Below are 24,973 nucleotides of genomic sequence, written 5' to 3'. Positions count from 1 at the left end.
TGGCGATATATAAAGAAAATTTGATTGACTGATTGATTGATCAATACAGCAAAAAAGAAATTTACATATATAAAAATTATATGTATGTGTGTGTGTATGTGTATTCACTAAATATACATATTAAAACACTATTAAGACACAATTAGAACAGCAATTTGTACAATATGTACTCGACAATATATTATCAATATGATAATTAAAGAAATATACAGGGTGAGGAAGCAAAATTTACAATATTTTGAGGCAGGGATTGAAAGACAGTGTATGACCAATTAGTTTATTGAAAGTCATGAGAATTTATTTGCCACAAGAAAATTTACATAATAGAAAATGTTTTTATTCTATGTGTCCTCCTTTTTTCTCAATAACTGCCTTCACACACTTCCTGAAACTTGTGCAAGTGTTCCTCAAATATTCGGGTGACAACTTCTCCCATTCTTCTTTAATAGTATCTTCCAGACTTTCTCATAATAGTTTTGCTCATAGTCATTCTCTTCTTTCCATTCTAAACAGTCTTTATGGACACTCCAACTATTTTTGAAATCTCCTTTTGTGTGACGAGTGCATTCAGCAAATCACACACTCTTTGACGTTTGCTTTCCTGATTACTCATATGGGCAAAAGTTTCTGAAAAGGTATGGATAATAGTGTTAGGTATGATTATGACATCAATATATGTTTGGTTTCAAAACAATTGACGTAGTGCCTGCTGAGAAAAAACAACTAAATGTTCAGTGTACATTTTGCTTCCCCACCCAGTACATAATAAGTGTGCAAAATCGTGTTATTATAATTATTATTAATCATTAATATACAATTAATAACTATCCTAATTATCTGTAACCTGATTAGTATAAGAGTAAACTTAGTGTAAGGTTAAATTACATGTTAAATGAACATATAAAGGTGAAATATCTGTAGGCATGTTGCAATCACTAAAACTTATTTTACTTCCAAGAATATAGACATTTGTTACTATATTCAACTAAATGTGTAAAAGCACGAAGGTCTCCTGTGCTCTGATTATTAGTATTTTTAATGTTATTATTATTATTATAGCTGGTTAAACATGGGCTGTCACTGCACATCTTCCACTGACAGATGCACAGCTCTGTTCTTTAAACTATAGGCAGCACAAATAGAGAAGATGAGTGATTGCTTACTTGGTACAGTGGTTAACTGTCCCCTCTCATCAATGTCAGTTTATTTTTAGGCTGTTTTTAGTCACTCAGCAGATTTAGTTGTCTGGATTGTATCTCAAAGTCTTCATTTTAACAGATAAAAGTTGTTTTTCTGCACCCTTTATGCTCAGGCAAACTGTCACCGGGGTAAAGTTAGCATTTAGCATCTTGACAGTTCAGTTAAGGACGGTGACGAATGGGATTACTGACCCCTTAAAAGTGTGATTTATTGTGATGTCGTACACATCAGTTAAATGTCCCATTTGCTTGTTTCTGTGCAGGAAAAAAAAAACAAAACACGATGATAAGATAAGATCTACTTTATTGATCGCCCGAGGGGGGATTTTAAATGTACAGCAGCACAAGACAATATGCAATGTGCAATAAAAAAAAATAAAAAGATAAAAAAAATGACAAAAAAGTGACAAAAAATCCCCCCCCAAAAAAAAAAAAAATAATAATAATAATAAAGTAACAAGTGTGCAGTAGGTGACATTGATAAGTGTATAAATGTTATTATTATTCTTATTTTTTTTTATAGTAGACAAATATATCCAGATGTATTTCCTCCGTAGCGTGTGCAGTGTGTAAGATGTGCTGAGAGTTGTAACTGCTTTCTCAGAAAATTGACTCCTCTGTGGGCACGCCTGTGTTTTTTTATGAATGTGTTTGTCCGAGTGCGCGAGCAGGTATTTTTTTATTTATGTGTGGTTACATGAGTTTCCCTTAAAATCACTCATGTATTCTTAATATGTTTTTCCCCCCCCAAATCCCTTCAGCAGCACTAAACTTAGCTGAGCGCGAAGGCACCTCTGGCTCCGAAGAAAATTTCCTCTCACCCCTTGAATTTTTCTTTGTGCTCCCTGACCCGTGATAGTAGTGTGATTTCCCCCGGAGAGTACAGCACAGCGGCCCTCAATCAGCCTTTTGTTTCTCTGGACACTCCGCTCCATCTCTAATTTTCCCAGGCAGAGCAGATAGCGAGCAGCAGTTCAAAGCATCCTCCCGGCTGGCTCCTGCCTCAGCGGTAGCATTGGGAAACAGGCCCTTATCTCCTCCCCTCCTCTGCAGCTCGGGGATGGGGCGCGCTTATCTCCTCCACTCCTTTTTCGACTAAAGTGAGAGAGGCCAGCGGTCCGCCCGGGCTCTGCTCCGGCCGTGACCCTGGGCCGAATCGCAAACACGCAAATAAGACTCGGCATGCGCGGCCACACACGCGCAAACGTTAATTTTTCACGTATGTTATTCACCGTCTGCAGCTGGAGATGCTGCTTTTTTTTTTCTTTTTTTTTTTTTTTATTCCAAGTGTTTCACCTCATTGTTTTTACTAATTGATATGTTTTTTGTGAAGTGAAGAATAGGTAAGTAGATTTTCAGTCAATGTAGGGCAAGGGTGTCAAACATAAGGCCCACGGGCAAAAACAAACCTGTCAAAGAGTCCAATCCGGCCCACAGGATGAATTTCAAAAATGTACAAAAATTACACTGCAAATATTAAAGGAGTGATATTTTGCTTTTTTTTTTTCAAATTGGAATTCTTCATTTTCCCACATTTCCCTGTGGTCTCCATAAACTGTAAATGCTCTGCTTGGGTCTGAATTCTTCCTTCATTCAACTCCACAGGTCCATCTTCAACCCTATTTCAGAGTAATGACACCAGAAAGGTGGTTTGGAGCGCTGGCCCTTTAAATGCACATGAACCACTTCAGGCCCCGCCCCCTCCAGGTTGTTGACCGTGCCTTCTGTCCCGTTCAAACAACAACTGAACATTTTAGGTAATTGGCTCGAACTTTGGACACATTTTCAGTATGGACTACATAGGAATTATGTCGTACTCAGAGAAATGTTCGTCTGAAGTCTTGACCTTATGTGTGCAAATGTCGTGGCATAACTAGTTATAAAACGTAACAAATTAAGCAGGAATTAAAACAAGTTGTAGAAATCTACTCAGTTTTTGGCGGAATGAATAAAAAGACAACTCTGCAGCAGCTGGAGGGTTCAAATTCAAACTGTATGAACTATTAGGGTCCAAATACACAAATAAATGAACCACAGACTAATAAAAGTGGGCTCAGATAAATATGAGCCCCTTTAACAGTCAAGGGCGTTCGGGGTCCACATACAACTCAATGCGATTTCGAGGAAAATGACAACATAATAACCCATAAATAACAATTCCAAATTTTCCACTCCCTTGGGTCAAAACCAGCCCACCGAAGGGACCGATCCAGCCCACAGGATGAATTTCAGAAGTGCAAAAATTACACTGAAAATATTAAAAGTCAAGGGCGTTCAGGGGCCACATACAACTCAATATGATATCAAGTACATAATAACCTATAAATAATGACAACAACAAATTTTCTCCTTGGTCTAAAGCACAGGTGTCAAAACCGGCCCCCCAAGGAGTCCGACCCGGCCTGTGGCATGAATCTGTTAAATGTAAAAGTTATACTGAAGATATTAACAGTCAAGGATGTTAAAATCTTTTTAGTTCAGGTTTTGCACAGAGAACAATATGATCTCAAGTGGGTTGAACCAGTAAAATTATAACATAATAACCTATAAATAATGACAACTCCAAATTTTCTCTTTGTGTTCGTGTAAAAAAGTAAAATTGTATACATTTTTTTTACATTTACTAACAAACCTTTTGCAAAAAATGTGAATAACGTGAAAAAATATGAACAGCCTGAAATATTTTAAGAGAAATAAGTGCAATTTTACCAATATTCTGCCTGTTACTAAATGTACTAAATGTACTAAATTTTGTTTATGTGTACTCCACCACTCGGCTGTTCCCCATTGGTTCTGTAATTCATGGAATAAAAAGTCCTTGTGGTGCATTTATGGCAATTTATTACCTCCGCCAAGGAGGTTATGTTTTTGCCAGGGTTTGTTTGTTTGTCTGTCTGTCTGTTTGTCTGTCCGTTAGTGTGCAACATAACTCAAAAAGTTATGGACAGATTTTGATGAAATTTTCAGGGTTTGTTGGAAATGGGATAAGGAAGAAATGATTAAATTTTGGTGGTGATCGGGGGTGGGGGGGCCCACGGGGGGGCACATTTCCAACAAACCCTGAAAATTTCATCAAAATCTGTCCATAACTTTTTGAGTTATGTTGCACACTAACAGACAGACAGACAGACAGACAAACAAACAAACCCTGGCAAAAACATAACCTCCTTGGTGTGGGGGGGCCCACGGGGGGGGCCACTGATCAGCCTTGGCGGAGGTCTGTGCTCTCTGAGTGCTTCTAGTTTATTTATTTATTTTACTGAATTTGCACCTCCCTTGCCTATAAGTATGTACAAAGCACAATTAATGTCATAAGCAAGACCAGTACAGGTTCACTTTAACATGTATCTGAACAGATGTACCTAATGTTGTGGCCAGTGTGTGTATTTCATATATATTTTAATTTCCTTGACATATTACCACTTCATACAGTCTGTCATAAATTTGAATCATCACAAAAGTTTCAAGTCCAAAAATGGTCAGAAATGATATTTTATCATTAACCAGTGAGGATTTTGCAGTGGTAAAGTCGAGTTGAATTAGTAATTAGTTTGTTTTGCTGACATTCCACCTCAGGTGATTTATTTCCCAGTGGGATGGTTGACACAGGGGGCCCTCGGGGCGTCACAGTTGCCATTTTGGAGCTCAGTTAGTGTAAACAAACAGGCCATGTTGTTCAGGAATCAAGTTACCAGCCACCTTTAACTAGGCTGTAACAGCACCCGCCTTTAATTGAATATGTTTCACAGCGTACGGCGTTGATCCACTCACAAACACGGGCCGAGGTGTGGAGTCTGTCACTGGCAGCAGCTTTTTGTCAAACTTGATACGAGCCAAACTCAAACCATATTTTTAGGATGTGGAGACTATAACACATATTGCACCATGCTGAATCACACATGCATAATGCTGAGGTGTTACCTGAGTCTGAGGTGTTAACCATCTTAGCAGGAAATTGGTTTTCTACAGGTACTTTTTGTCCTCATTTTGTTTTCATTATCCACAAAACAACTTTTTCAGCCTTAAGTAATTCCAGTCAGTGAGAGGTGGAAACAGGCAGGTATTGTTTCAAGCAAGTGAAAATACTCAAACAGGAGCTAAAACAACTGAAAACAAGAAGAATATTCATTAATTTTTCATACTTAGTAAATTAATGCAGTGTAAGAGAAGCTAAATATTTTGGCTTTTCATCCTGAGTGTATGTGATTTAGATCACAGGTGTTAAATATACGGCCCGTGGGCCAAAACCGGCCCGCCAAAGGGTCCACTTCAGCCTGTGAGATGAATTTATGAACTACAAAAATTACACTGAAGATATTAACAATTAAAGATGTTAAAATCAGTTTAGTTCAGTTTTATGTCAAGTGGGTCAGACCAGTAAGTAACCCATATATAATGAACTCAAGTTTTTTTTTTTTTCAGTTTTAGTGTTTAAAAAAAAAAAAAAAAAAAAAAGTAAATTGGATGAAAATGTTTACAATTACAAACTATACTTTCACAAAAAATGTGAAGAACATGAAAAAATACGGACAACATGACATGTCTTAAGAGAAGAAAATGCAGTTTTACCAATGTTCTGCCTGTTATTAAATATTTTGTGTATTTTAGATCCACTGTGATCTGTGCGTTGTAATGCATGTGTATAAATAACCAGCTGAGGCATAATATTGATTACATTGCACTTATTTTTCCTCAAGAAATTCATTGATTGTCCATATTATTTAATTTTTTTAAAGGATAGTTTGTTGATGTAAAGACTTTTAATTCTGTAGTTTTACTTTTTTTCACTCTAAGGCATGGGTTGGTAACCTTTGCAATCTAAAGAGCCCTTTTAGGACAGAAATAGAAAAGCAAAACTGTCTGGAGTCAAAAGATCCCCTTATATGCTTCCTCAAGGTGGTGGTAGCTGTTTAAGAAGCACTGGGTGGCTGTGGTTCAGTGGGTAGAGTGGGTCAGCGGACTGAAGGGTCGGCGGTTCGAATCCTGGCTCCGACTGTCCACGTGTCGAAGCGTCCTTGGGCAAGACACTGAACCCTAAATTGCTCCCAGCAGAGCCTGGCCGTATGTACGAATGTGTGTGTGAGTGGGTGAAAGTGAGGAACTGTAGAGCTCTATAGAATCGGATTGTACAGAATATGTCGAGAATATGTCCAAACTTGGAGCCGATTATCTCAAATGTTCAGTCGTTGGTTGAACGGGACAGAGCAGCACAGCCAACAACCTGGAGGGGGCGGGGCCTGAAGTGGCTCATGTGCATTTAAAGGGCCAGCGCTCCAAACCACCTTTCTGGTGTCATTACTCAGAAATAGGGTTGAAGATGGACCTGTGGAGTTGAATGAAGGAAGAATTCAGACCCAAGCAGAGCATTTACAGTTTATGGAGACCACAGGGAAATGTGGGAAAATGCAGAATTCCATTTAAAAAAAAGTGAAATATCACTCCTTTAACCCTTTCATGCATAGTGGTCACTACAGTGGACAGTTCTTCTCCAGCTGTTCTCTTGTACATTCATAGGTTTTGTTGTTTTAGTTCCATATCAGCCAACACAGTGGACACTTATGGATCATCCCATACACTGTAAATCATACCATTATTGTAACTTTGCTGTTCTTGATAAACCTGATCTGCAGTAACATGTTTCAGTGTAAATCAATTGTTATTTGTTAGAAAAATAAGTTTTGGGTTTTTTTGTATATTATCTCCATGAAAAGAGTAATACTTAGCATTAGAATATGTTAAAATGTGAGAAAACATCAGATTTATGTCATTGTTTTAATATCAATTTCTGATATTGGGTTTTAAACACGTTTCTTTACTTCAAAAATTAAATGCATGGACATTTTTGTAACTCCATGAAAAAAAAAAACAACAACTTGATCACACTACTTTTTTCATGCCTATGGAGGAATAAAAACACTCAAGAAAAAAATCTTAACTAAGGTTCTCATAATTAATGTATGAAAGGGTTAATTTAAAAAATAGTTCCAATGTCCTTGTATGTCAGCGTCATGTTCTATCAAGAATCAATGCCAGTTGAATGTGTGAGGTTGTCAGGTTCTCTCTCTATGTTCCAGTCCTGCGGTCTGGATGCACATCAATCAAACAGTAGAAGTGGGCGGGACTTTCACTGGAGGAGAACTCAACTAATTCAGTCAAAGTCCAGATATGACTTCTATCAGTGATCAATAGGAACTATATTGATATCTGTAACCTGTGCCCAGTAGTGTCATCGGCGAAGATGTTTGAAGAAATTGCTAAAATATATTGAGGTAGTGGCTCTTATGATGGTGCAACAACAGATGCAGTCCATTGAGCTATTTAACACAAAACTAGATTTTTTTTTTTTTTTAAATTCTCGCATTTTTGCTCTAAATCGTGACTTTCGTGGCTCGCAACATTCTCTTTTAAACTGATAAACATCATCCACTATATGGACAAAAGTATGTGGACACGTTGAAATCAAGTTTTTCTTTTCTTACAGGGGTCTTGAATACAAAACAATAATGAGGAATCTTTCATAATATAGTTTTATATTGTGATAAATATTGTCTTTCATTGGTTAGTTCTGATGTTTCTACACTATATGGACATAAATATTGGGCCACATCACAGCTACAGCTGTAAGATGTCCTGTTCATGATGATTTGAGATAAAAACATCCATATTTCCTTAAAGTTTAATGGGAGATTTTTCTTCTTAAGTGAGATGTGAAGAAAGTAGATGGTTAGTTGTGGATGAACATATATTATTTCCAGCCAGAGCACAATAAATATTTTAGAAATTTAGAGGTAGAACATTTAAAATCGTAATCATGGATAAAGAAAAAAAAAAAAAATCAATGTTGAGAGAAATGAAGTAAAAACCATCTCTGAGGCATTTTGGAAGCAAAGATAAAAATTTTAACCAAACGAGCCAATGAAATAATATTTATCCCAATATAAAATTATTTTATGACAGTACTGATCAAAAAACTATTCCTCTCTCGATTGACCGCTGTTCAGATTTTTCCCAATTTTTTTCCATCCAAACTAGTGCTCTCTATAAGTATCTAGCAGCCATTTGTGGAATTAATCCCAGTATTCCTTTGGTTTTACAAGGACACACATTTCATTCGTTCTGAGAGCATCATGGCAGTCTCACACAGAACCTGAGAGGTGATTATCGATTCCCTCAGTGTCAACAGAAGCTCCTTATCAATTATACAAGTAACAGTCTCAGCTCGCAGTCAATAAAACTATGTCAATGACGGTAAAAGACTTCACTGCATCAGCCTGTGTGTGTGTGTGTGTGTGTGTGTGTGTGTGTGTGTGTGTGTGTGTGTGTGTGTGTGTGTGTGTGTGTGTGTGTGTGTGTGTGCGTGCGTGCGTGCGTGCGTGTGTGTGTGTGTTAAAAACAGGACATGGTTGATAGAAAGCAGGTTAATGTCGACAGGCCTGCATTCTTTTGGAGGGTTTCTCCCACATGTTCTGATCTGAGCGGAGATTAATGAGTAAAGACATACAGAAGTTAGAAGAAGGTTAAGCCGGGACATATTAAAATGTGTGTGATCCACTCATTTTCTAAACCGGGGCTGTCAAACTCATTCAAGCTCAGGGGCCACATTCAGCCCAATACGTTCTAAAATGGGCCGGACTGATTAAATAATAACATAACCAAAAAATACTGAAAACTCCAAACTATTTTCTGTTTTAAATGAGTGATGTTTTTCTTTTTTAAATGGAATTCTGCATTTTCCAACATTTCCCTGTGGTCTCCATAAAGTGTAAATGCTCTGCTTGGGTCTGAATTCTTCAGTCATTCAACTCCACAGGTCCACCTCATTGTTTTTACTAATTGATTTTTGTTTTTTGTGAAGTGAAGAATAGGTAAGTAGATTTTCAGTCAATGTAGGGCGAGGGTGTCAAACATAAGGCCCACGGGCAAAGACCGGCCCACAGGATGAATTTCAAAAATGTACAAAAATTACACTGCAAAATATTAAAGGAGTGATATTTTGCTTTTTTTTTTCAAATTGGAATTCTTCATTTTCCCACATTTCCCTGTGGTCTCCATAAACTGTAAATGCTCTGCTTGGGTCTGAATTCCTCATTCATTCAACTCCACAGGTCCATCTTCAACCCTATTTCTGAGTAATGACACCAGAAAGGTGGTTTGGAGCGCTGGCCCTTTAAATGCAAATAAGCCACTTCAGGCCCCACCCCCTCCAGGTTGTTGGCTGTGCTGCTCTGTCCCGTTCAACCAACAACTGAACATTTTAGGTAATTGGCTCAAAGTTTGGACATATTTTCAGTTTTTACTCCAACCGCTGCTGCTGACAAACAATTATGTCATACTCGGAGAAATGTTCGTCTGAAGTCTAGACCTTATATGTGCAAATGTTGTGACGTAACTAGTTATAAAATGTAACAAATTAAGAATGAATTGAAACAGGATGTAGAAATCCACTGGATTTTTGCCGGAATGAATATAAAGATGAAAGGTAGTTTGGAGTGCTGGCCCTTTAAATGCACATGAGCCACTTCAGGCTCCGCCCCTTCCAGGTTGTCGGCTGTGCTGCTCTGTCCCATTCAGTCACTTATGTTTGTTAATACAACCAACAACTGAACATTTTAGGTAATTGGCTCAAAGTTTGGACATATTTTCAGTTTTTACTCCAACCGCTGCTGCTGACAAACAATTATGTCGTACTCGGAGAAATGTTCGTCTGAAGTCTGGACCTTATATGTGCAAATGTTGTGACGTAACTGGTTATAAAACGTAACAAATTAAGAAGGAATTCAAACAGGTTGTAGAAATCCACTCGATTTTTGCCCAAATGAATATAAAGATAACTCTGCAGCAGCTGGAGGGTTCAAATTCAAACTGTATGAATTGTTAGGGTCCGAATACACAAATAAATGAACCACAGACTAAGAAAAGTGGGTTTAGATCAATATGAGCCCTTTAAGGCTGATTTACGTTCACTTTGCGTACATTAATAGGTTCGTCCGTTTCTAACATTGTCATGTGTCACTGCCGTCATACTTCCATGTGTCAATGACCGTTTTGCAATCAATCCACCAGAGGGCGCTGCTTGTAATTAACATACTGACCGAAAACCACGAAGAAGAGTAAAGTTTTTTGAGAAGAAGAAAGCCAATAATAATAAACATGGTGATGACAGAGGAGGTTTTACTAATGTTGATATTCAGAAGATTCAGAAAATTTAAACTATGAACTATTAGGGTCCAAATACACAAATAAATGAACCGAAGACTAATAAATAGGCCTGTAACAGTACACATACCGAACTGAACCGTTTCGACATGCACCTGTTCGGTTCCAAACCACCACCCCCCCTCTTTGTTTTTGACAAATCACACCGTGCACACACGCACACACACACACACACACACACACACACCACACACACACACACACACAAGTACACAAAGTGGCCTAAACAGTTTGTTAGCGGTCCTAAAATAAATAATTTGGTTAATTTTGTTGTCAGTGTGTCTCTTCAGTTTAAAAGACAATGCGAGTTTGCCCTCTTGTTAATGTTGCACTTCATGTGGAATTTTTTTGTTGTTATTTTTATGTGAACTGACGGGAACTGTGATTTAATTTTTGTTGTTTCTTCAAAACTACCTTTCAGGGAAAAGTGTAATACTAATGTTTAAAATACATTTAGCAATATTTTATTTTCTGTTTGACTTATAACAGCAGAATTATATTATTCCTGTTTGTCTATATTCTATTGTCTCCAAAAATTGGGGGGAAAATGTTCAAAAATTCACAAATTTATTAAAGACATTTTGAGGGGTTTTCTTTGTTCCTGTATCGAACCGAAAAAAAAAAAAAAAAACGAACCGTGGCTTTCAAAACCGAAAACGTTCCAAACCGAAAATTTTGTGTACCGTTACAGGCGTACTAATAAAAGTGGGTTTAGATAAATGTGAGCCCTTTAAAACATATGACAGTTTTCTGAGTGATTTTGTGTTTATGGCCGAACTACATCTGTTGCAAAATTCCGATATCCTTCCTTTTTTTTTTTTTTTTTTTTTTTTTTTTAGATATGTTCAAACCTCCGTCTCTGTCGCCCATCTCCAACGTTACTCACCCTCCATCCCTGTCTTTATGTTTCTACTCTCTATAAACTAATACTCCATAAATAAAGGCCAGATGGAGAAAACAGCTTCCTTTCAGCTCACCATGTACATCATCATATCTCCTCAAATAAACCCCCGCTGAGACCAAATCCCAAATTTTGGTTCGACGATTCCAGAGTGTATAGAAATGTCGAGCGCTTTGACAAACCCGTGAGTGAGTCAGTATCCAGATGGGATAAGTCTCCCTCTTTCCGTCTGCAACTTCAACACAAACCGGAGACACAATGACATGTAGACATGTAGACTCCCAGGATGGAACTCGCTGTGCCTGAATGTGGACTCGACAAACTCACATGTTTGGGCTGGAAATGGAGACGGGATTCAGTTTACTTAGTGAAACGTAATAAAACTGAATAAAAACAGGTACATTTACACAAATATTATGACATTTTATTACTTTTTACTTACTTCTCTAACAGTTTGACTGGGTAATAAAGCTGAAAAGTGTTAAAAACCAAACATTTATACCAACACAGTATATCAGTGGTGAATTTTGTTGAATTTCATGACTATTTGATGACATGGAAACAACTGAATTGATCCCAAACTATTTTTATCTGACCGGCCGATTGGTCATGAGCTACTGTGAAGGTGTTCTGTCCGGTGTCGTCTTCGTCTGGAATGGCTTCGAAATTACTGGTCGGATTCATTTCAAATTTTATATGTATCTTCCTTGGGACAATGTCTGCAAAGTTTGTTCACAGTTTTGAGAAATTTTTGCATTTTTTATGAATTTTTCAAACATTAAAAATGTCCCTTTACTTATAATGGTCCATATTTTGATGGTTTGTAACATGTAAATGGTTACAGATATTCAATATAGTTACTACTGATCACTGATATGAGTTATATATGGACTTTCTCAACATAGTTTGATTTTTTTTTTAATCCATCACTGTTATTTTAAATGTTCTATTGTTAAGTTTATAGAAAGCAAACTTTTTAAGCTTGAAAAAAAAAAAAAAAGATTTCTCCTCATGAATTTTTTGACAATTTTTTGAAATATTGAAAAGGTGCCTTTGCTTATAATGGTCCATATTTTGATGGTTTATAACATGGAAATGGTTACAGATATCAATATAGTTACTATTGATCACTGATATGAGTTATACATGGACTTTCTCAACATAGACTTTAAATTTTTTTTTTTTTCCATGACTGTTATTTTAAATGTTCTATTGTTATGTTTATAGAAAGCAAACTTTTTAAGCTTGAACAAAAAAAAAACAAATTGATTTCTCCTCATGAATTTTTGACGAATTTTTGAAATATTGAAAATGTGCCTTGACTTGTAATGGTCCATATTTTGATGGTTTATAAAATAAATGGTTACAGATATGAATATAGTTCCTATTGATCACTGATAGAAGTCATATATGGACTTTGATTGAATTAGTTGAGTTCTCCTCCAGTGAAAGTACCACCCACTTCTGTTGGGAGGTTGATCTGCATCCAGACCACAGGACTGGAACTGTGTATCTATCTGTCTGTCTGTCGGTCTGTCGGTCGGTCGGTCGGTCGGTCGGTCGGTCGGTCGGTCGGTCCGTCCGTCCGTCCGTCCGTCCGTCCGTCCGTCCGTCCTTCCTTCCTTCCTTCCTTCCTTCCTTCTGTCCTTCCTTCCTTCTGTCCTTCTTTCTTTCTTTCTTTCTTTCTTTCTGAGATTTTGTCCATCCCATTTTTTGGACTCTATTCGCCCATTTCTTTTCAAATTACACACCCATGTTCTTTACCACTAGGACAGGTGCAATGCACAGATGGATGACTGAATTTACATTTTTGGATTGTTTTTTTCTACAGATCTTTGAAAATTTCAACTTCATTTCAACCCATTTCTCTAACAATATTCTTTTCAAATTTCACACACATGTTCTTTACATGTGTTTCTCTCAATTTTTAGTTTATTTATTCATTCATTTTCATTCAATCATTTATTTGTTTTGAGCAGAAGAACTTAATCAAACATCTTTTGTGTAGAAAGAACTAATGGCGGAGCAAATACATTAATAAACAAAGGTGATCAAGACGAAATAGCAATTGCAATTACCAAATAAATTCAATATGTACTGCTCAAAAAGGAGTGGGAAGAAGAAAACTTCTTAAATCCCACCCCCATCTCACATTTATACAACATAACACATTACTTTTGCTTCCTTAACGATATAATAACATCTGTTTTGAGTCCTAATAATGTAAATAACAGATAGTAAAACAGATTAGGAAAACTGATGTATATTATACATAGTTTTTTTTGTTTTTTTTTTAGTTTAGTTTAGTTTATTTCGAATATGCAACAAGACAAAGTAATCTTACTTAGTCCTTCGAAATAAAACAGGTAGTAAGAGGTCACAGAAGAAAACAAAAAACAAAAACAAAACTTATACATATACATGACTTCATTTGCACATTCGAAAAGGAGTGGGAGGAAGTAGAGCTTATTTAATCCCACCCCTTCTCCACACAACAGTCTATCCTTTAGCTTCCCATCAGCAGAATATATGAAAAGTCAAGTCCCTTAGATCTTTTGTAAGTAATTAACCGCACTGATCATCCTCACATACATATACATACACACCCATATTAACATACCAGAAAAGTAAATAAATAGATAAGTACTAGGGATGTAACGATGTGAAAATTTCATATCACGGTTACTGTGACCAAAATTATCCCGGTTATCATTATTATCGCGGTATTGTTGAAATATGCTCAAAATATTCAGAAAGTACTTATACACACACTGAAATAATTTAACCAAGTTATATTTTGAAAAAAACAAATAAAATAATAGGCATAATGTACTTTCTGTTGGCAGAAACATTCAAATAGTAACATGTAAACATCAAACATACCCATGTGCATTAAAGATGGCACCTTATGGCCATTGTTTGACCATTTTCCATCAAGTTTGAGTTGTTTTAGTTTCTTTTTCATAGATAGATAGATAGATAGATTCTCTCTCTCTTTCTCTCTCTCTCTCTTTCTCTCTCTCTCTCTCTCTCTTTCAAAATGCGTTAGTCAAACACTGTTATCATGATAATTAGAATTTAAATGGTAATACTAACCATCAGGAATTTTACCGCGGTTTATCGTAAACCAGTAATCGTTACATCCCTAATAAGTACATACATAAGTCCTTGAAGGCAACACAAATGAATACACAATGAAGTAAACAATAAGACAAAGTAAACAACAGCAATCAGACAAAACATAACAATCAACAAACACCCAAAAAACAAGGAACAAACAAAATCAGACAAGACAGAATATTAATGTAACAAAAGTATTAGTATTAGTAACTATTATTATTACACTGGGTTACAAAAAAATGTTTTTTGCAAGTTATCTAGGTTTTTTCAACTGAATTAGGACCATTTTGCACCGCTAAATCCAAAAATGACATCTGTTTTTCTCAATCAGCTCAGGTTTTTTTGCTAATTTGATTTTGAAAAATTTGATCTTCTCACAAAATATAATAATTAATACCGAAATAAGATTGGTAAGCACACTTTATGAAACTTGTGACTTGATTCCTGTTACGTAAAATGGTGTATTCAACGCAGATGTAGCAGAATACATCAGGCTTATTTTTGCAAGATCTTCTAGTCGAAGCCATTTCATTCACCTGTAATATTAAAAAAAACATTAATCATAAATTGGCAAAAGTAAAATCTTCAGAACTCATTTATTGCAAGAAAAATGAAAGAATTTTGTATCATATGATGTGAAAATACCCATAAATGTAAGCAAAAATGTTAAAAAGCCAATATGTAGCAGAGTTCAGAAAGTTGACCTGATTGAGCAAAATGAATGTGATTTTTGGATTCAGCACACCAAAATTATCCTAAATCAGCTCAAAAAACTGAAACAATAAATTTGTTGTTGACCAGTGTTATTGTTTACTTATTTATTTATTTATTTTTAACAAATTTTGTAAAAGTTTTTTTTTTTAATTAAAGATAAGACTCAGAGTTAATCCCTGGGTAGGTAGGGTATCAGTATCAGGGGTAGTAGTAATCCCTCCTTCCTTTTCCACTTGTCTTCCTATTATTTTCCTATTTCTCCCAAACACTGTGATCAAACCTGAACTCTTTTCATCTGATTTATGCCATCTCTTCCTTCTTGTTTGACTAAAGCTGCTCCTCATTTGGGCCTTTATGAACAAAACAAAGAAAACAAGCTCCTGCGTTGAGCTTATGTGTGTGTGTGTGTGTGTTTGTGCCTGAGTGTTTTTTTTTGTTTTGTTTTGTTTTGTTGTGTTTTTTTGCATGTGTTGATCACAGTCTGCTATTGTTGAGTAATGTCTAATTAAAGCCCACAGTGAGGCAGGTAATCTGGCTGGGGTGTGTGCGGAGGAGACGAGGAGGGGGTGGCGGCGATGGGGGTGGGGTGGTGGTGGTGGGGGGGGGTTTAAGTGGCGGCTCTGGCTAGGTGATGATTTGGGTTGATTATGTGCACTAATTGGGCCAGCTGAGTAGCGGAGCAGCGGTTGGAACCTGCAGTCTCACCTCTCATTAAAATGATCTAATGATGAGTTTCCAGCTCTTATGACCAGAGGAGCGGGTGGCCGTGTCGGTCGCTAGTTAGCAGCCTGTCCCTAAGGACGCGCACCCTAAAACAAACCTACACTGTGGTTACACTTTGGACACGCATCCAGAGGCGGGAGGAGTAGGATCAGTACAATTAAAAACACACAAAAAAGAAACAAAAAAATAAAGAAATAAACAATCTGACAATATGTTCCTATCAACTTTTTTGTACTTACAGACTTGTTTACAATAAGCTGTTGTTTTTAACTGTACAAAGGATGCCAGAAAGGTGGGTGGCAGTGATGGCTAATTAATGCAATTATGAGTCCAAATAAGTTAAGACTCACTCAAATGCTTTATTCGTTGTAATTAAAAGTCGGCTGCTTTTCTCACAAAGACACAGCGATTTTTGTCTGAGGTTGAACAGATTAGAAAAGTTCAGATAAAATGTGTGTGTGGTGTTTTTTTTTTTTTTTTTTTTTTTTTTAAAGGAATCCATCAGTTCAGGTTATAGTCGTTGAAAAGAAACCGCAAGAGTTGAAAATTTGTGCGCTTTACCTCTGCAGTTAGCCCTAACATACAAAGTGTTCTTCCCATGACGATTTCCTTGGATTACACACGATGGGACTAGGGATGTAACGATTACCGGTATAATGATAAACCACGGTAAAACTGCAGACAGTTAGTATTACCGTTTAAATTCTAAGTATCATGATAACCATGTTTGATTACCGCACTTTTAGGGGAAAAAACCCTATGGAAAGGTCTGCTTTTATGTCAAATATTTGAGTATAGTTTTAATTTATTACAATTTTGATTTTATATGCCTAATATTTGGAACCAATATTCACTTTTGAAGTCTTTGAAAAGGTTCATTAAGCATCTGTGTGTTATTTATGCACTGAAGTATATACATTTTTTAAATCATACTTAACATTTTTTTGTGTTTTCTGGACTTTTATGTTTTTATAGTAGGTTGAAGTGAAAAAATAATAGATAGATGATATAGATGAAGTTGTGCTGAAACCAAACATGGGTATAGTAAACATTTGTTTATATAGTATATAAAGGCAAAATCAGAAGGACTGAAAAACAGACAAAATAGGCTCAGACCACTAAAGGTTAATATTTGAATGTTTCTGCAACAGAAGGTACATTGTGCCAGTTATTTTATTTGTTTGTTTGTTTGTTTTCAAAATACAACTTGGTTAAATTAATTTTAAGTGTGTGTATAAGTACTTTTTGATCATTTTGAGCACAATTTCAACAATATCGCAATAATAATAATAATCGAGATAATTTTGGTCACAGTAACCGTGATATGAAATTTCCATATCGTTCCAACCCTAGATGGGACAGGAAACCAATAGGAACTCAGAGGTCAGTGTGTTTGAATTAGATTAATAGGAAACAGTGCACCATCTGTGTGACTTTCTGCTATTATTGCATCGTTGGGGTGAAAAGATTTTTTTTTTATGTTTGTCGTTTTCGCCGTTAATAAACAGTTTTTCTGCCTAAAATAAGCAAGAGGTCGGTCAAGCACAGCCATGGCAAGAATGATAAGAAAAATATGTTTGAAACTGTTGTGTTTTGTTTTTTTTTTCCATTTTTATTTAGTCACAGCCTATAAATGCTAGATCAGGGGTCCCAAACATGTGGCCCGGGGGCCAAATGCGGCCCACCAAAGGTTCCAATCCGGCCCCTGGGATGAATTTGCAAAGTGCAAAAATTCCACAGTCAAGGCTGTCAAACTCATTTTAGTTCAGGTTCCACATACAGACCAATATGATATACAGTCAAATAATAACATAACCTATAAAAAATAATGACTCCATATTTTCTTCTCAGTTTGATGTGAAAGAAATATTATACTATGCCTATAAATAAAATCTCAAATTTAGCAAAAAATCTTGAATTAAGCCAAAAAAATCTTCAGTTAAGCAAAAAAATTTTGAATTAAGACAAAAAAAATCTTGAATTAAGTAAAAAAAAAAAAAATCTTGAATTAAGCCAAAAAAAATCTCAAATATAGCAAAAAATCTTGAATTAACAACTTCAAATATTTGTCTTTGTTTTTGTGCAAAAAATAACATTAAATTACAAAAATATTTACATTTACAAACTATCCTGTAACAATACAATGTGAATAACCTGAACAAATATGAACAACCTGAAATGTCTTAAGAAAATTAATAAATCTTCAATTAAGTAAAAAAACAACAACCTTGAATTAAGCAAAAAAATCTCAAATTTAGCAAAAAAATCTTGAATTAAGCCAAAAAAAATCTTCAGTTAAGTAAAAACATCTTGAATTAAGACAAAAAAAATCTTGAATTAAGTAAAAAAAAATCTTGAATTAATCCAAAAAAAAATCTTCAATTAAGTAAAAAAAATCTTGAATTAAGCCAAAAAAAAAATCTCAAATATAGCAAAAAATCTTGAATTAACAACTGCAAATATTTGTCTTTGTTTTAGTGCAAAAAATAACATTAAATTATGAAAATATTTACATTTACAAACTTTCCTGTAACAATAAAATGTGAATAACTTGAACAAATATGAACAACCTGAAATGTCTAAAGAAAATTCAGCCCAATTTGAACTCTTTTCTGCCTGTTCCTCAGTGTTTAGTGTCTGTGTAGATCTGATCCATAATGCACATGTAGAAATGATGAGTTGAAGCAGAATATTGTTAAAATTGCACTTACTTTTTCTTAACAAATTTCACTTTTTTCAGGTTATTCACATCTTTTTTGTTTGGATAGTTTATAAAAGTAAGTATTTTCATCATTTAGTGGGGGTTTTTTGCACTAAAACAAACACAAAAATTTGGAGCTGTCATTATTCATAGGTTATTACCTCCGCCAAGGAGGTTATGTTTTTGCCAGGGTTTGTTTGTTTGTCTGTTTGTCTGTCCGTTAGTGTGCAGCATAACTCAAAAAGTAATGGACAGATTTTGATGAAATTTTCAGGGTTTGTTGGAAATGGGATAAGGAAGAAATGATTAAATTTTGGTGGTGATCCGGGGTGGGGGGGCTCACGGGGGGGGTGCGCAGACCAGAAAATTTCATCAAAATCTGTCCATAACTTTTTGAGTTATGTTGCACACTAACGGACAGACAAACAGACAGACAGACAAACAAACCCTGGCAAAAACATAACCTCCTTGGCGTGGGGGGGCCCATGGGGGGGGGGCACTGATCAGCTTTGGCGGAGGTCTGCGCTCTCCGAGTGCTTCTAGTTCTGTTATTATTTTACTGGTCCAGCCCACTGCAAATCAAATGGGGCTGAATGTGGAACCTGAAAGAAAATGAGTTTGAGACCCCTGCGCTAGATATTCCTCATGCTTTAACGTCTAAAGAATGCGTTATTATTGGGTTTTGTCACAAATGTGCGTCAAGGTTATTATCGTTAATGAAAACTAACAAAATGACAAAAACTAGAATTGAAAAAACATTTTCGTTAACTGAAATAAATAAAAACTATAATTAAAAGAAAAAAACAATAAATAACTGAAACTGTATTGTGTGCTTCCAAAAGTAAAACAAAAAAATTCTGGATAAAATTTCCTTTGTTTTCATCTTTGTCAACTTTGTCAACGATTGATGCGAAAGCGATTTATTTCGCTCTAGCAATTTTAGCTAGCGGCACCATACAACACTTCACGGTCCGTCACTTGTGGTTTTCAGTCGTCTTCTGGTCCCCACTCTACCTGGAAACATGGAGATTAAAGTTGGGAGAAAGCAGCAGAGTCCTGTCTGGGATTTATCTGAATACAGGGTGGGGAAGCAAAATTTACAATATTTTGAGGCAGGGATTGAAAGACAGTGTATGACCAATTAGTTTATTGAAAGTCATGAAAATTTATTTGCCTCAAGAAAATGTCCATAATAGAAAATGTTTTTATTCTATGTGTCCTCCTTCTTTCTCAATAACTGCCTTCACACGCTTCCTGAAACTTGCGCAAGTGTTCCTCAAATATTCGGGTGACAACTCCTCCCATTCTTCTTTAATAGTATCTTCCAGACTTTCTGGTAATAGTTTTGCTCATAGTCATTCTCTTCGTTCCATTATAAACAGTCTTTATGGACACTCCAACTATTTTTGAAATCTCCTTTTGTGTGACGAGTGCATTCAGCAAATCACACACTCTTTGACGTTTGCTTTCCTGATTACTCATATGGGCAAAAGTTTCTGAAAAGGTATGGATAATAGTGTTAGGTATGATTATGACATCAGTATGTGTTTGGTTTCAAAACAATTGACGTAGTGCCTGCTGAGAAAAAACAGCTAAATGTTCATTGTAAATTTTGCTTCCCCACCCTGTACGACGGAGAGGAAGAGAAAAGATACGACAAAACTAAAACTAATACTAAAACTAAACTAAAACTAAGCATTTAGAAGAAAATGAAAACTAATAAAAACTAGCAAACCTGCTCTAAAAACCAATTAAAACTAACTGAATTGGAGAAGAAAAAAAAAAGTCAAAAGTAAATAAAACCAAACTAGAATGAAAAATCCCAAACTATTAGAACCTTGATGTGCGTATGTGTACATGACGGCGCGCGTTTGCCTGATAATTTATTTACTGGCCTGTGCGTGCGTGTTGGTGAAATGTGTAGCTGTCCGGGCTGTTAGGTCCATATTTATGAGATGGAGTTTTATGTGCTCCATGTTACAAAGGGAGGAAATGAAACTTCCTCATGTCTCAGACAGTGTGCAGCGTGTAGTCGGCTGCCCTAATTCCTCACCTGCTCCACATTACCAAATCCCTATTACCTGCAACCCACCTAATCTTGGGGATGTAGTTTCCGTCAGGTAGGATTAATAACACCCCACTGCGGCCTGAGTGTTTGGATCGGTATGTGTGTGTGGATATCTCTATAAGCGTAACCCCACCCCCCTCCCCCTTTTTCCCCTCTTCCCCCCCTCCCTCCTTTAATAAGCACGTTGTAATTTATGGTTGTAGTTTATCGACGGACGGCTGGCCAAATTGAACGCAGGCCGAGGCTTCACCGACGTGTTTGAAGAAGAGATCACAGAGGGGGGCTTCTGTGGAAGTAAGTGGCGCTAGACCTGTCTATCAATTAGTCAAATTATATTTATTTGACGTATTTCACGCAACAGGCGCATGTTATTATCCTGCGGTGAGATGTAAGAACTGAAAAGAAACCTTAAAATCACAGCCAGTGATCCAATACAATAAAATGCACAGTTAAAAAAAACATCTTATGCATTAAAATATGGATGTTTGTTCTCAAAAAAGACCTGAAATGGAAGTTTTTGGGGGAGTTTTATACCCTTTAGAACACATACGATCCATGCATTTTATAAACTGTTTCATTATTTCATATTATTGTAATATAAGTTATAATATTAGGTGTAAATATTGCAATGTGAATACAAATGTGGATTTAAAAATTTGATAGGGATAAGTATTGCAATAAATAACTAAATGTTTTGTTTTTTTAAAGCTTAAAAGCTGATTCCGTAGAGAAAGTTTTAGAAACCAGACGGATATTTGTTATAACTTAAATGTGAAAGATGCAAAAACATGACTGATACAAAGTATAACATGAAAGATGTGTCAAATAAAACGTAAGAGATATGTAAAGATAAAAAATAAGTTAAAATTAATAAAAATATAAGGTAAAAGATGAAACAAAGTGGAAGAAGAAACAAAAACAGCATAAAAAGATGCAAAAGAGCAAAAACTGTCAGAGGCACATACAAAAACAATTTACCATGACAAAAATGACAAGAATTAAACAATAAAAGAAACTAAAAATAATCATAAAAGACATATTAAGAGAAAAACGATGTAACAGGTTGTAAAAAGAGAAGGAAAATTGAGATGAAACAAGACAAAAACAGCATAAAAAGATGCAAAAGAGCAAAAACTGTCAAAGATGCACTTACAAAAACAATGTAAAATGACAAAAACAACAAGAATTATACAGTAAAAGAAATAAAAAACAATCATAAAAGAAATATTAAGACAAAAACGATGTAACAAGTTGTAAAAAGAGAAGAAAAATTAAGACAAAAACAACATAAAAGGATGAGGAACATGATACAAAATGACACTGCAAAATAATAATAATAAGAAAATTATATAAAAAAAACATGACATAAACCATGTTAAACAAGTAACAAAACAAAACAAAACAAAACTATGTAAAAATAAAAACATTGTAACAACTTGTATGAAGATAAAACCAGATGAAACAAGTGTAGAAGGATAAAAACTGTTCAAGATGCACGTACAAAAAATATGGCAAGAAAAAGAAGAAAATAATGTTAAAAAAAAAAAAAAAGTCAGAGAGAAAAAATATGTAAGAGTCACAACAAGACAAAAACTGTTAAATATACAAACATAAAAATGGAGTAGCAAGACGAATGAAGAGCAAAATGACATGACACAACGTAAGAGAAAGATGAAAATTATACAACAGGATATTTATTGAAGAAAATTAAGTTTAAAAACAACAGGCGTAATGGAAGTAATACATTTTTAAAAAAAGACTTAACGACATAAATCCGTAAGAAAACCTCTAGTCTTTGATTTTGTGATTTAGTTCTTATTTTGATCATTGAAATTAAAAATGGATTCCACGACTTTCAAGTAAAATAGAGTAAATAAGTGCAGCCGGCGTTCTAGCACTAGTTCTATCTCAGTTTGATGGAAAGTTCTCTACTTTATGATCAGAACACGTCAAACAGCAGAACAACTGTGAAGTTCATTACGACAAAACGTTCAACATTAGTCAAATTTAACCCATAAAGACCCAGTTCTACTTTAGTGTCGGTTCCAAATGAATGTTTCTCGAGATTCAACCTTTAAGTAATCATTTATTAGAATACTATCTTCTGTTGTGTGTGTTTTTTCAGTGAAAATCAGGTATTTTGTTGTATATTAGTTGACTAATTGTGTACATGTTCATCAAGGATCAGATTCAAGTTAAGGTAAATTTTGTCAGAAACAGAGAAAACTAAAGAAAAAGTGACTTTTCCAGAAAAATATATCTGAACATAAACCAAGAACCACCGTCACTGATCAAACTCCGTCAGTTTTACAGCCTCATTTTGCTCATTTTTCTTCATTTTACTTGGTATTTTATTTGTTTTTGTTCATTTTGTAACTTATTTTGTTTATTTTTCTACATTTAGTTGCACATTTTATAATTTTTCTTCAATTTTGTTCAGTTTGTGGCTTATTTGGTTCATGTTATTTATTTTTTTGTTGATCTATTATTCATTTTTGTTCATTTTATTGACTACTTTGGCTGTTTTTGCTCATTTTGTGGCTTTTTTTTTTTTTTACTACATTTTATTTATTTTTTTGCTTCTTTCTCTCACATTACTTATTATTTTGTAATTTTCTGATTCATTTTTGTTTATTTTATTTTAAACTAAGTGTCTCCATCCACTGTCATTGATCAGATTCCATGGGTTTTCCAACCTTAGTTTGTTTGCTTTTCTTCATTTTTATTATTAATTTTGCTTGGTATTGTATTAGTTTTTCTTCATTTTGCTGCTTATTTTGTTTATTTTTCGACATTTTGTTGCACATTTTATAATTTTCCTTCAATTTTGTTCAGTTTGTGGCTTTTTTGGTTCATTTTATTAATGTTTTTGTTGATTTATTATTCATTTTTGTTCATTTTATTGACCACTTTGGCCGTTATTGCTCATTTTGTTGCTTTTTTTTTTTTTAACTGATTTTTAATCAATTTTTTGCTTATTTTTCTCACATTATTTGTTATTTTGTAATTTTCTTATTCATTTTTGTTTATTTTATCTATTCAACTAAGTGTCTCCATCCACTGTCATTGATCCAGTTCCATGGGTTTTATTGGCGAATCAATGCTGTAGAAGATGACAGTGTTTCTGTGGTAACTACGGAGCCTCTGAACGTCCAAATGGGTCATATCTGATGACCATGAAAAAATGACAAACTGCGTTTTACACCAAATATTTACATGTATTGATAGGATTAGTGGATCAACAGGTTTTAAACCGTTAATATCAGTAGATGCTTTTGGGTCTTTATGGGTTAATAAAGCAAAACACTGAAGCATTTTCGAAGCGTTTTAACTGACAATGTAAAGAAAATTAACCCAGAGGAAAATCGACATGGTGTACAATATAATAATTTGTCACCGAGCTTTGTAGAACGTGAAAAAGTGAATAAAACCACAGCCTCTCATGTCAATTTTGTTAATTACTTCCACATTTGACGTGCATCTAAAGTGTCATACGCTGCCACACTCCTCTGTTGGAGCTGATGTAGAGGTTACCTGTAAATCTGATTGAATGTGGCAAAACAAGATTGACAAAAGAGTCCGTATTGTTTTGTGTGAACAGAGTCTGATTACAGGTGCAAACTGTGCAAGATCTCAGAAGTTTGAGTGTGAAACAAATTCCCAGAGGAACGCTCAGACAAATTATGTCATTTTGATCATCACACCTCAGGTTTGAGTCGTATTTACACGCGGAGAAAAATGTCATCCACATCTACCGCAGAAGTATCTTTGATATTATTAGACTTATTCATTCTGATCTGAGCTGCACTGTTGTGTAATTTATTTATTTATTTATTTTTATCTGAAAAGCAAAGCGATGATAAACATCAGTGCTACAAAAAAAAAAAAAACAGCCCTCTGCTCTGCCCTCAAGAAAACATCTTAACTTTGGAAAGAAACTTTGAAAGAAAACAACCAATAAATAAAAAAAGGTGAAGAAATAGTAACACATCTCTTTTTTTCCATGTCATGGAAGATAAAATACTGACATTTCACTGGCTTATTTGACTCGTAGCACATCATTAAATCAAATAACATAGATCTGACTGTATTATTTTTACACATTTGTACATACATTGTCTCTTTACTCTGTTCGATATAGAAATAATTTGCAGTTCTCAGTAATGTGCACGTATGAGACTGTCACAGTAATATCCATACTTCTATTGGCTTTGCAATGTTAATGTTTGCACAATGATTAATTCATGCTTTTTGTGTTTTCTAAATCCCTGCAGGTAATTCAAGGTCTTACCAGCAATGGATGCACACAGTGAAGGTACTCGCAGACTCGG

General features: G+C 35.2%; 1 protein-coding gene across 1 annotated transcript in view; it reads left to right on the top strand.

The window, feature by feature from the left end:
* Positions 1-24,973, top strand: part of LOC115417791 (DENN domain-containing protein 1B-like) — a 249,488-nt gene that overhangs the window by 180,394 nt on the left and 44,121 nt on the right. The window contains 2 exon segments of the mRNA XM_030131907.1: positions 20,846-20,936; positions 24,917-24,957. Coding sequence (XP_029987767.1) covers positions 20,846-20,936; positions 24,917-24,957 — 132 coding nt within the window.

The sequence above is a fragment of the Sphaeramia orbicularis genome, chromosome 4, assembly GCF_902148855.1.
Source record: "Sphaeramia orbicularis chromosome 4, fSphaOr1.1, whole genome shotgun sequence".
Taxonomy (NCBI): domain Eukaryota; kingdom Metazoa; phylum Chordata; class Actinopteri; order Kurtiformes; family Apogonidae; genus Sphaeramia; species Sphaeramia orbicularis.
Note: the sequence above shows the minus strand (reverse complement) of the source record. Positions and strands in the feature narration are given on the sequence as shown.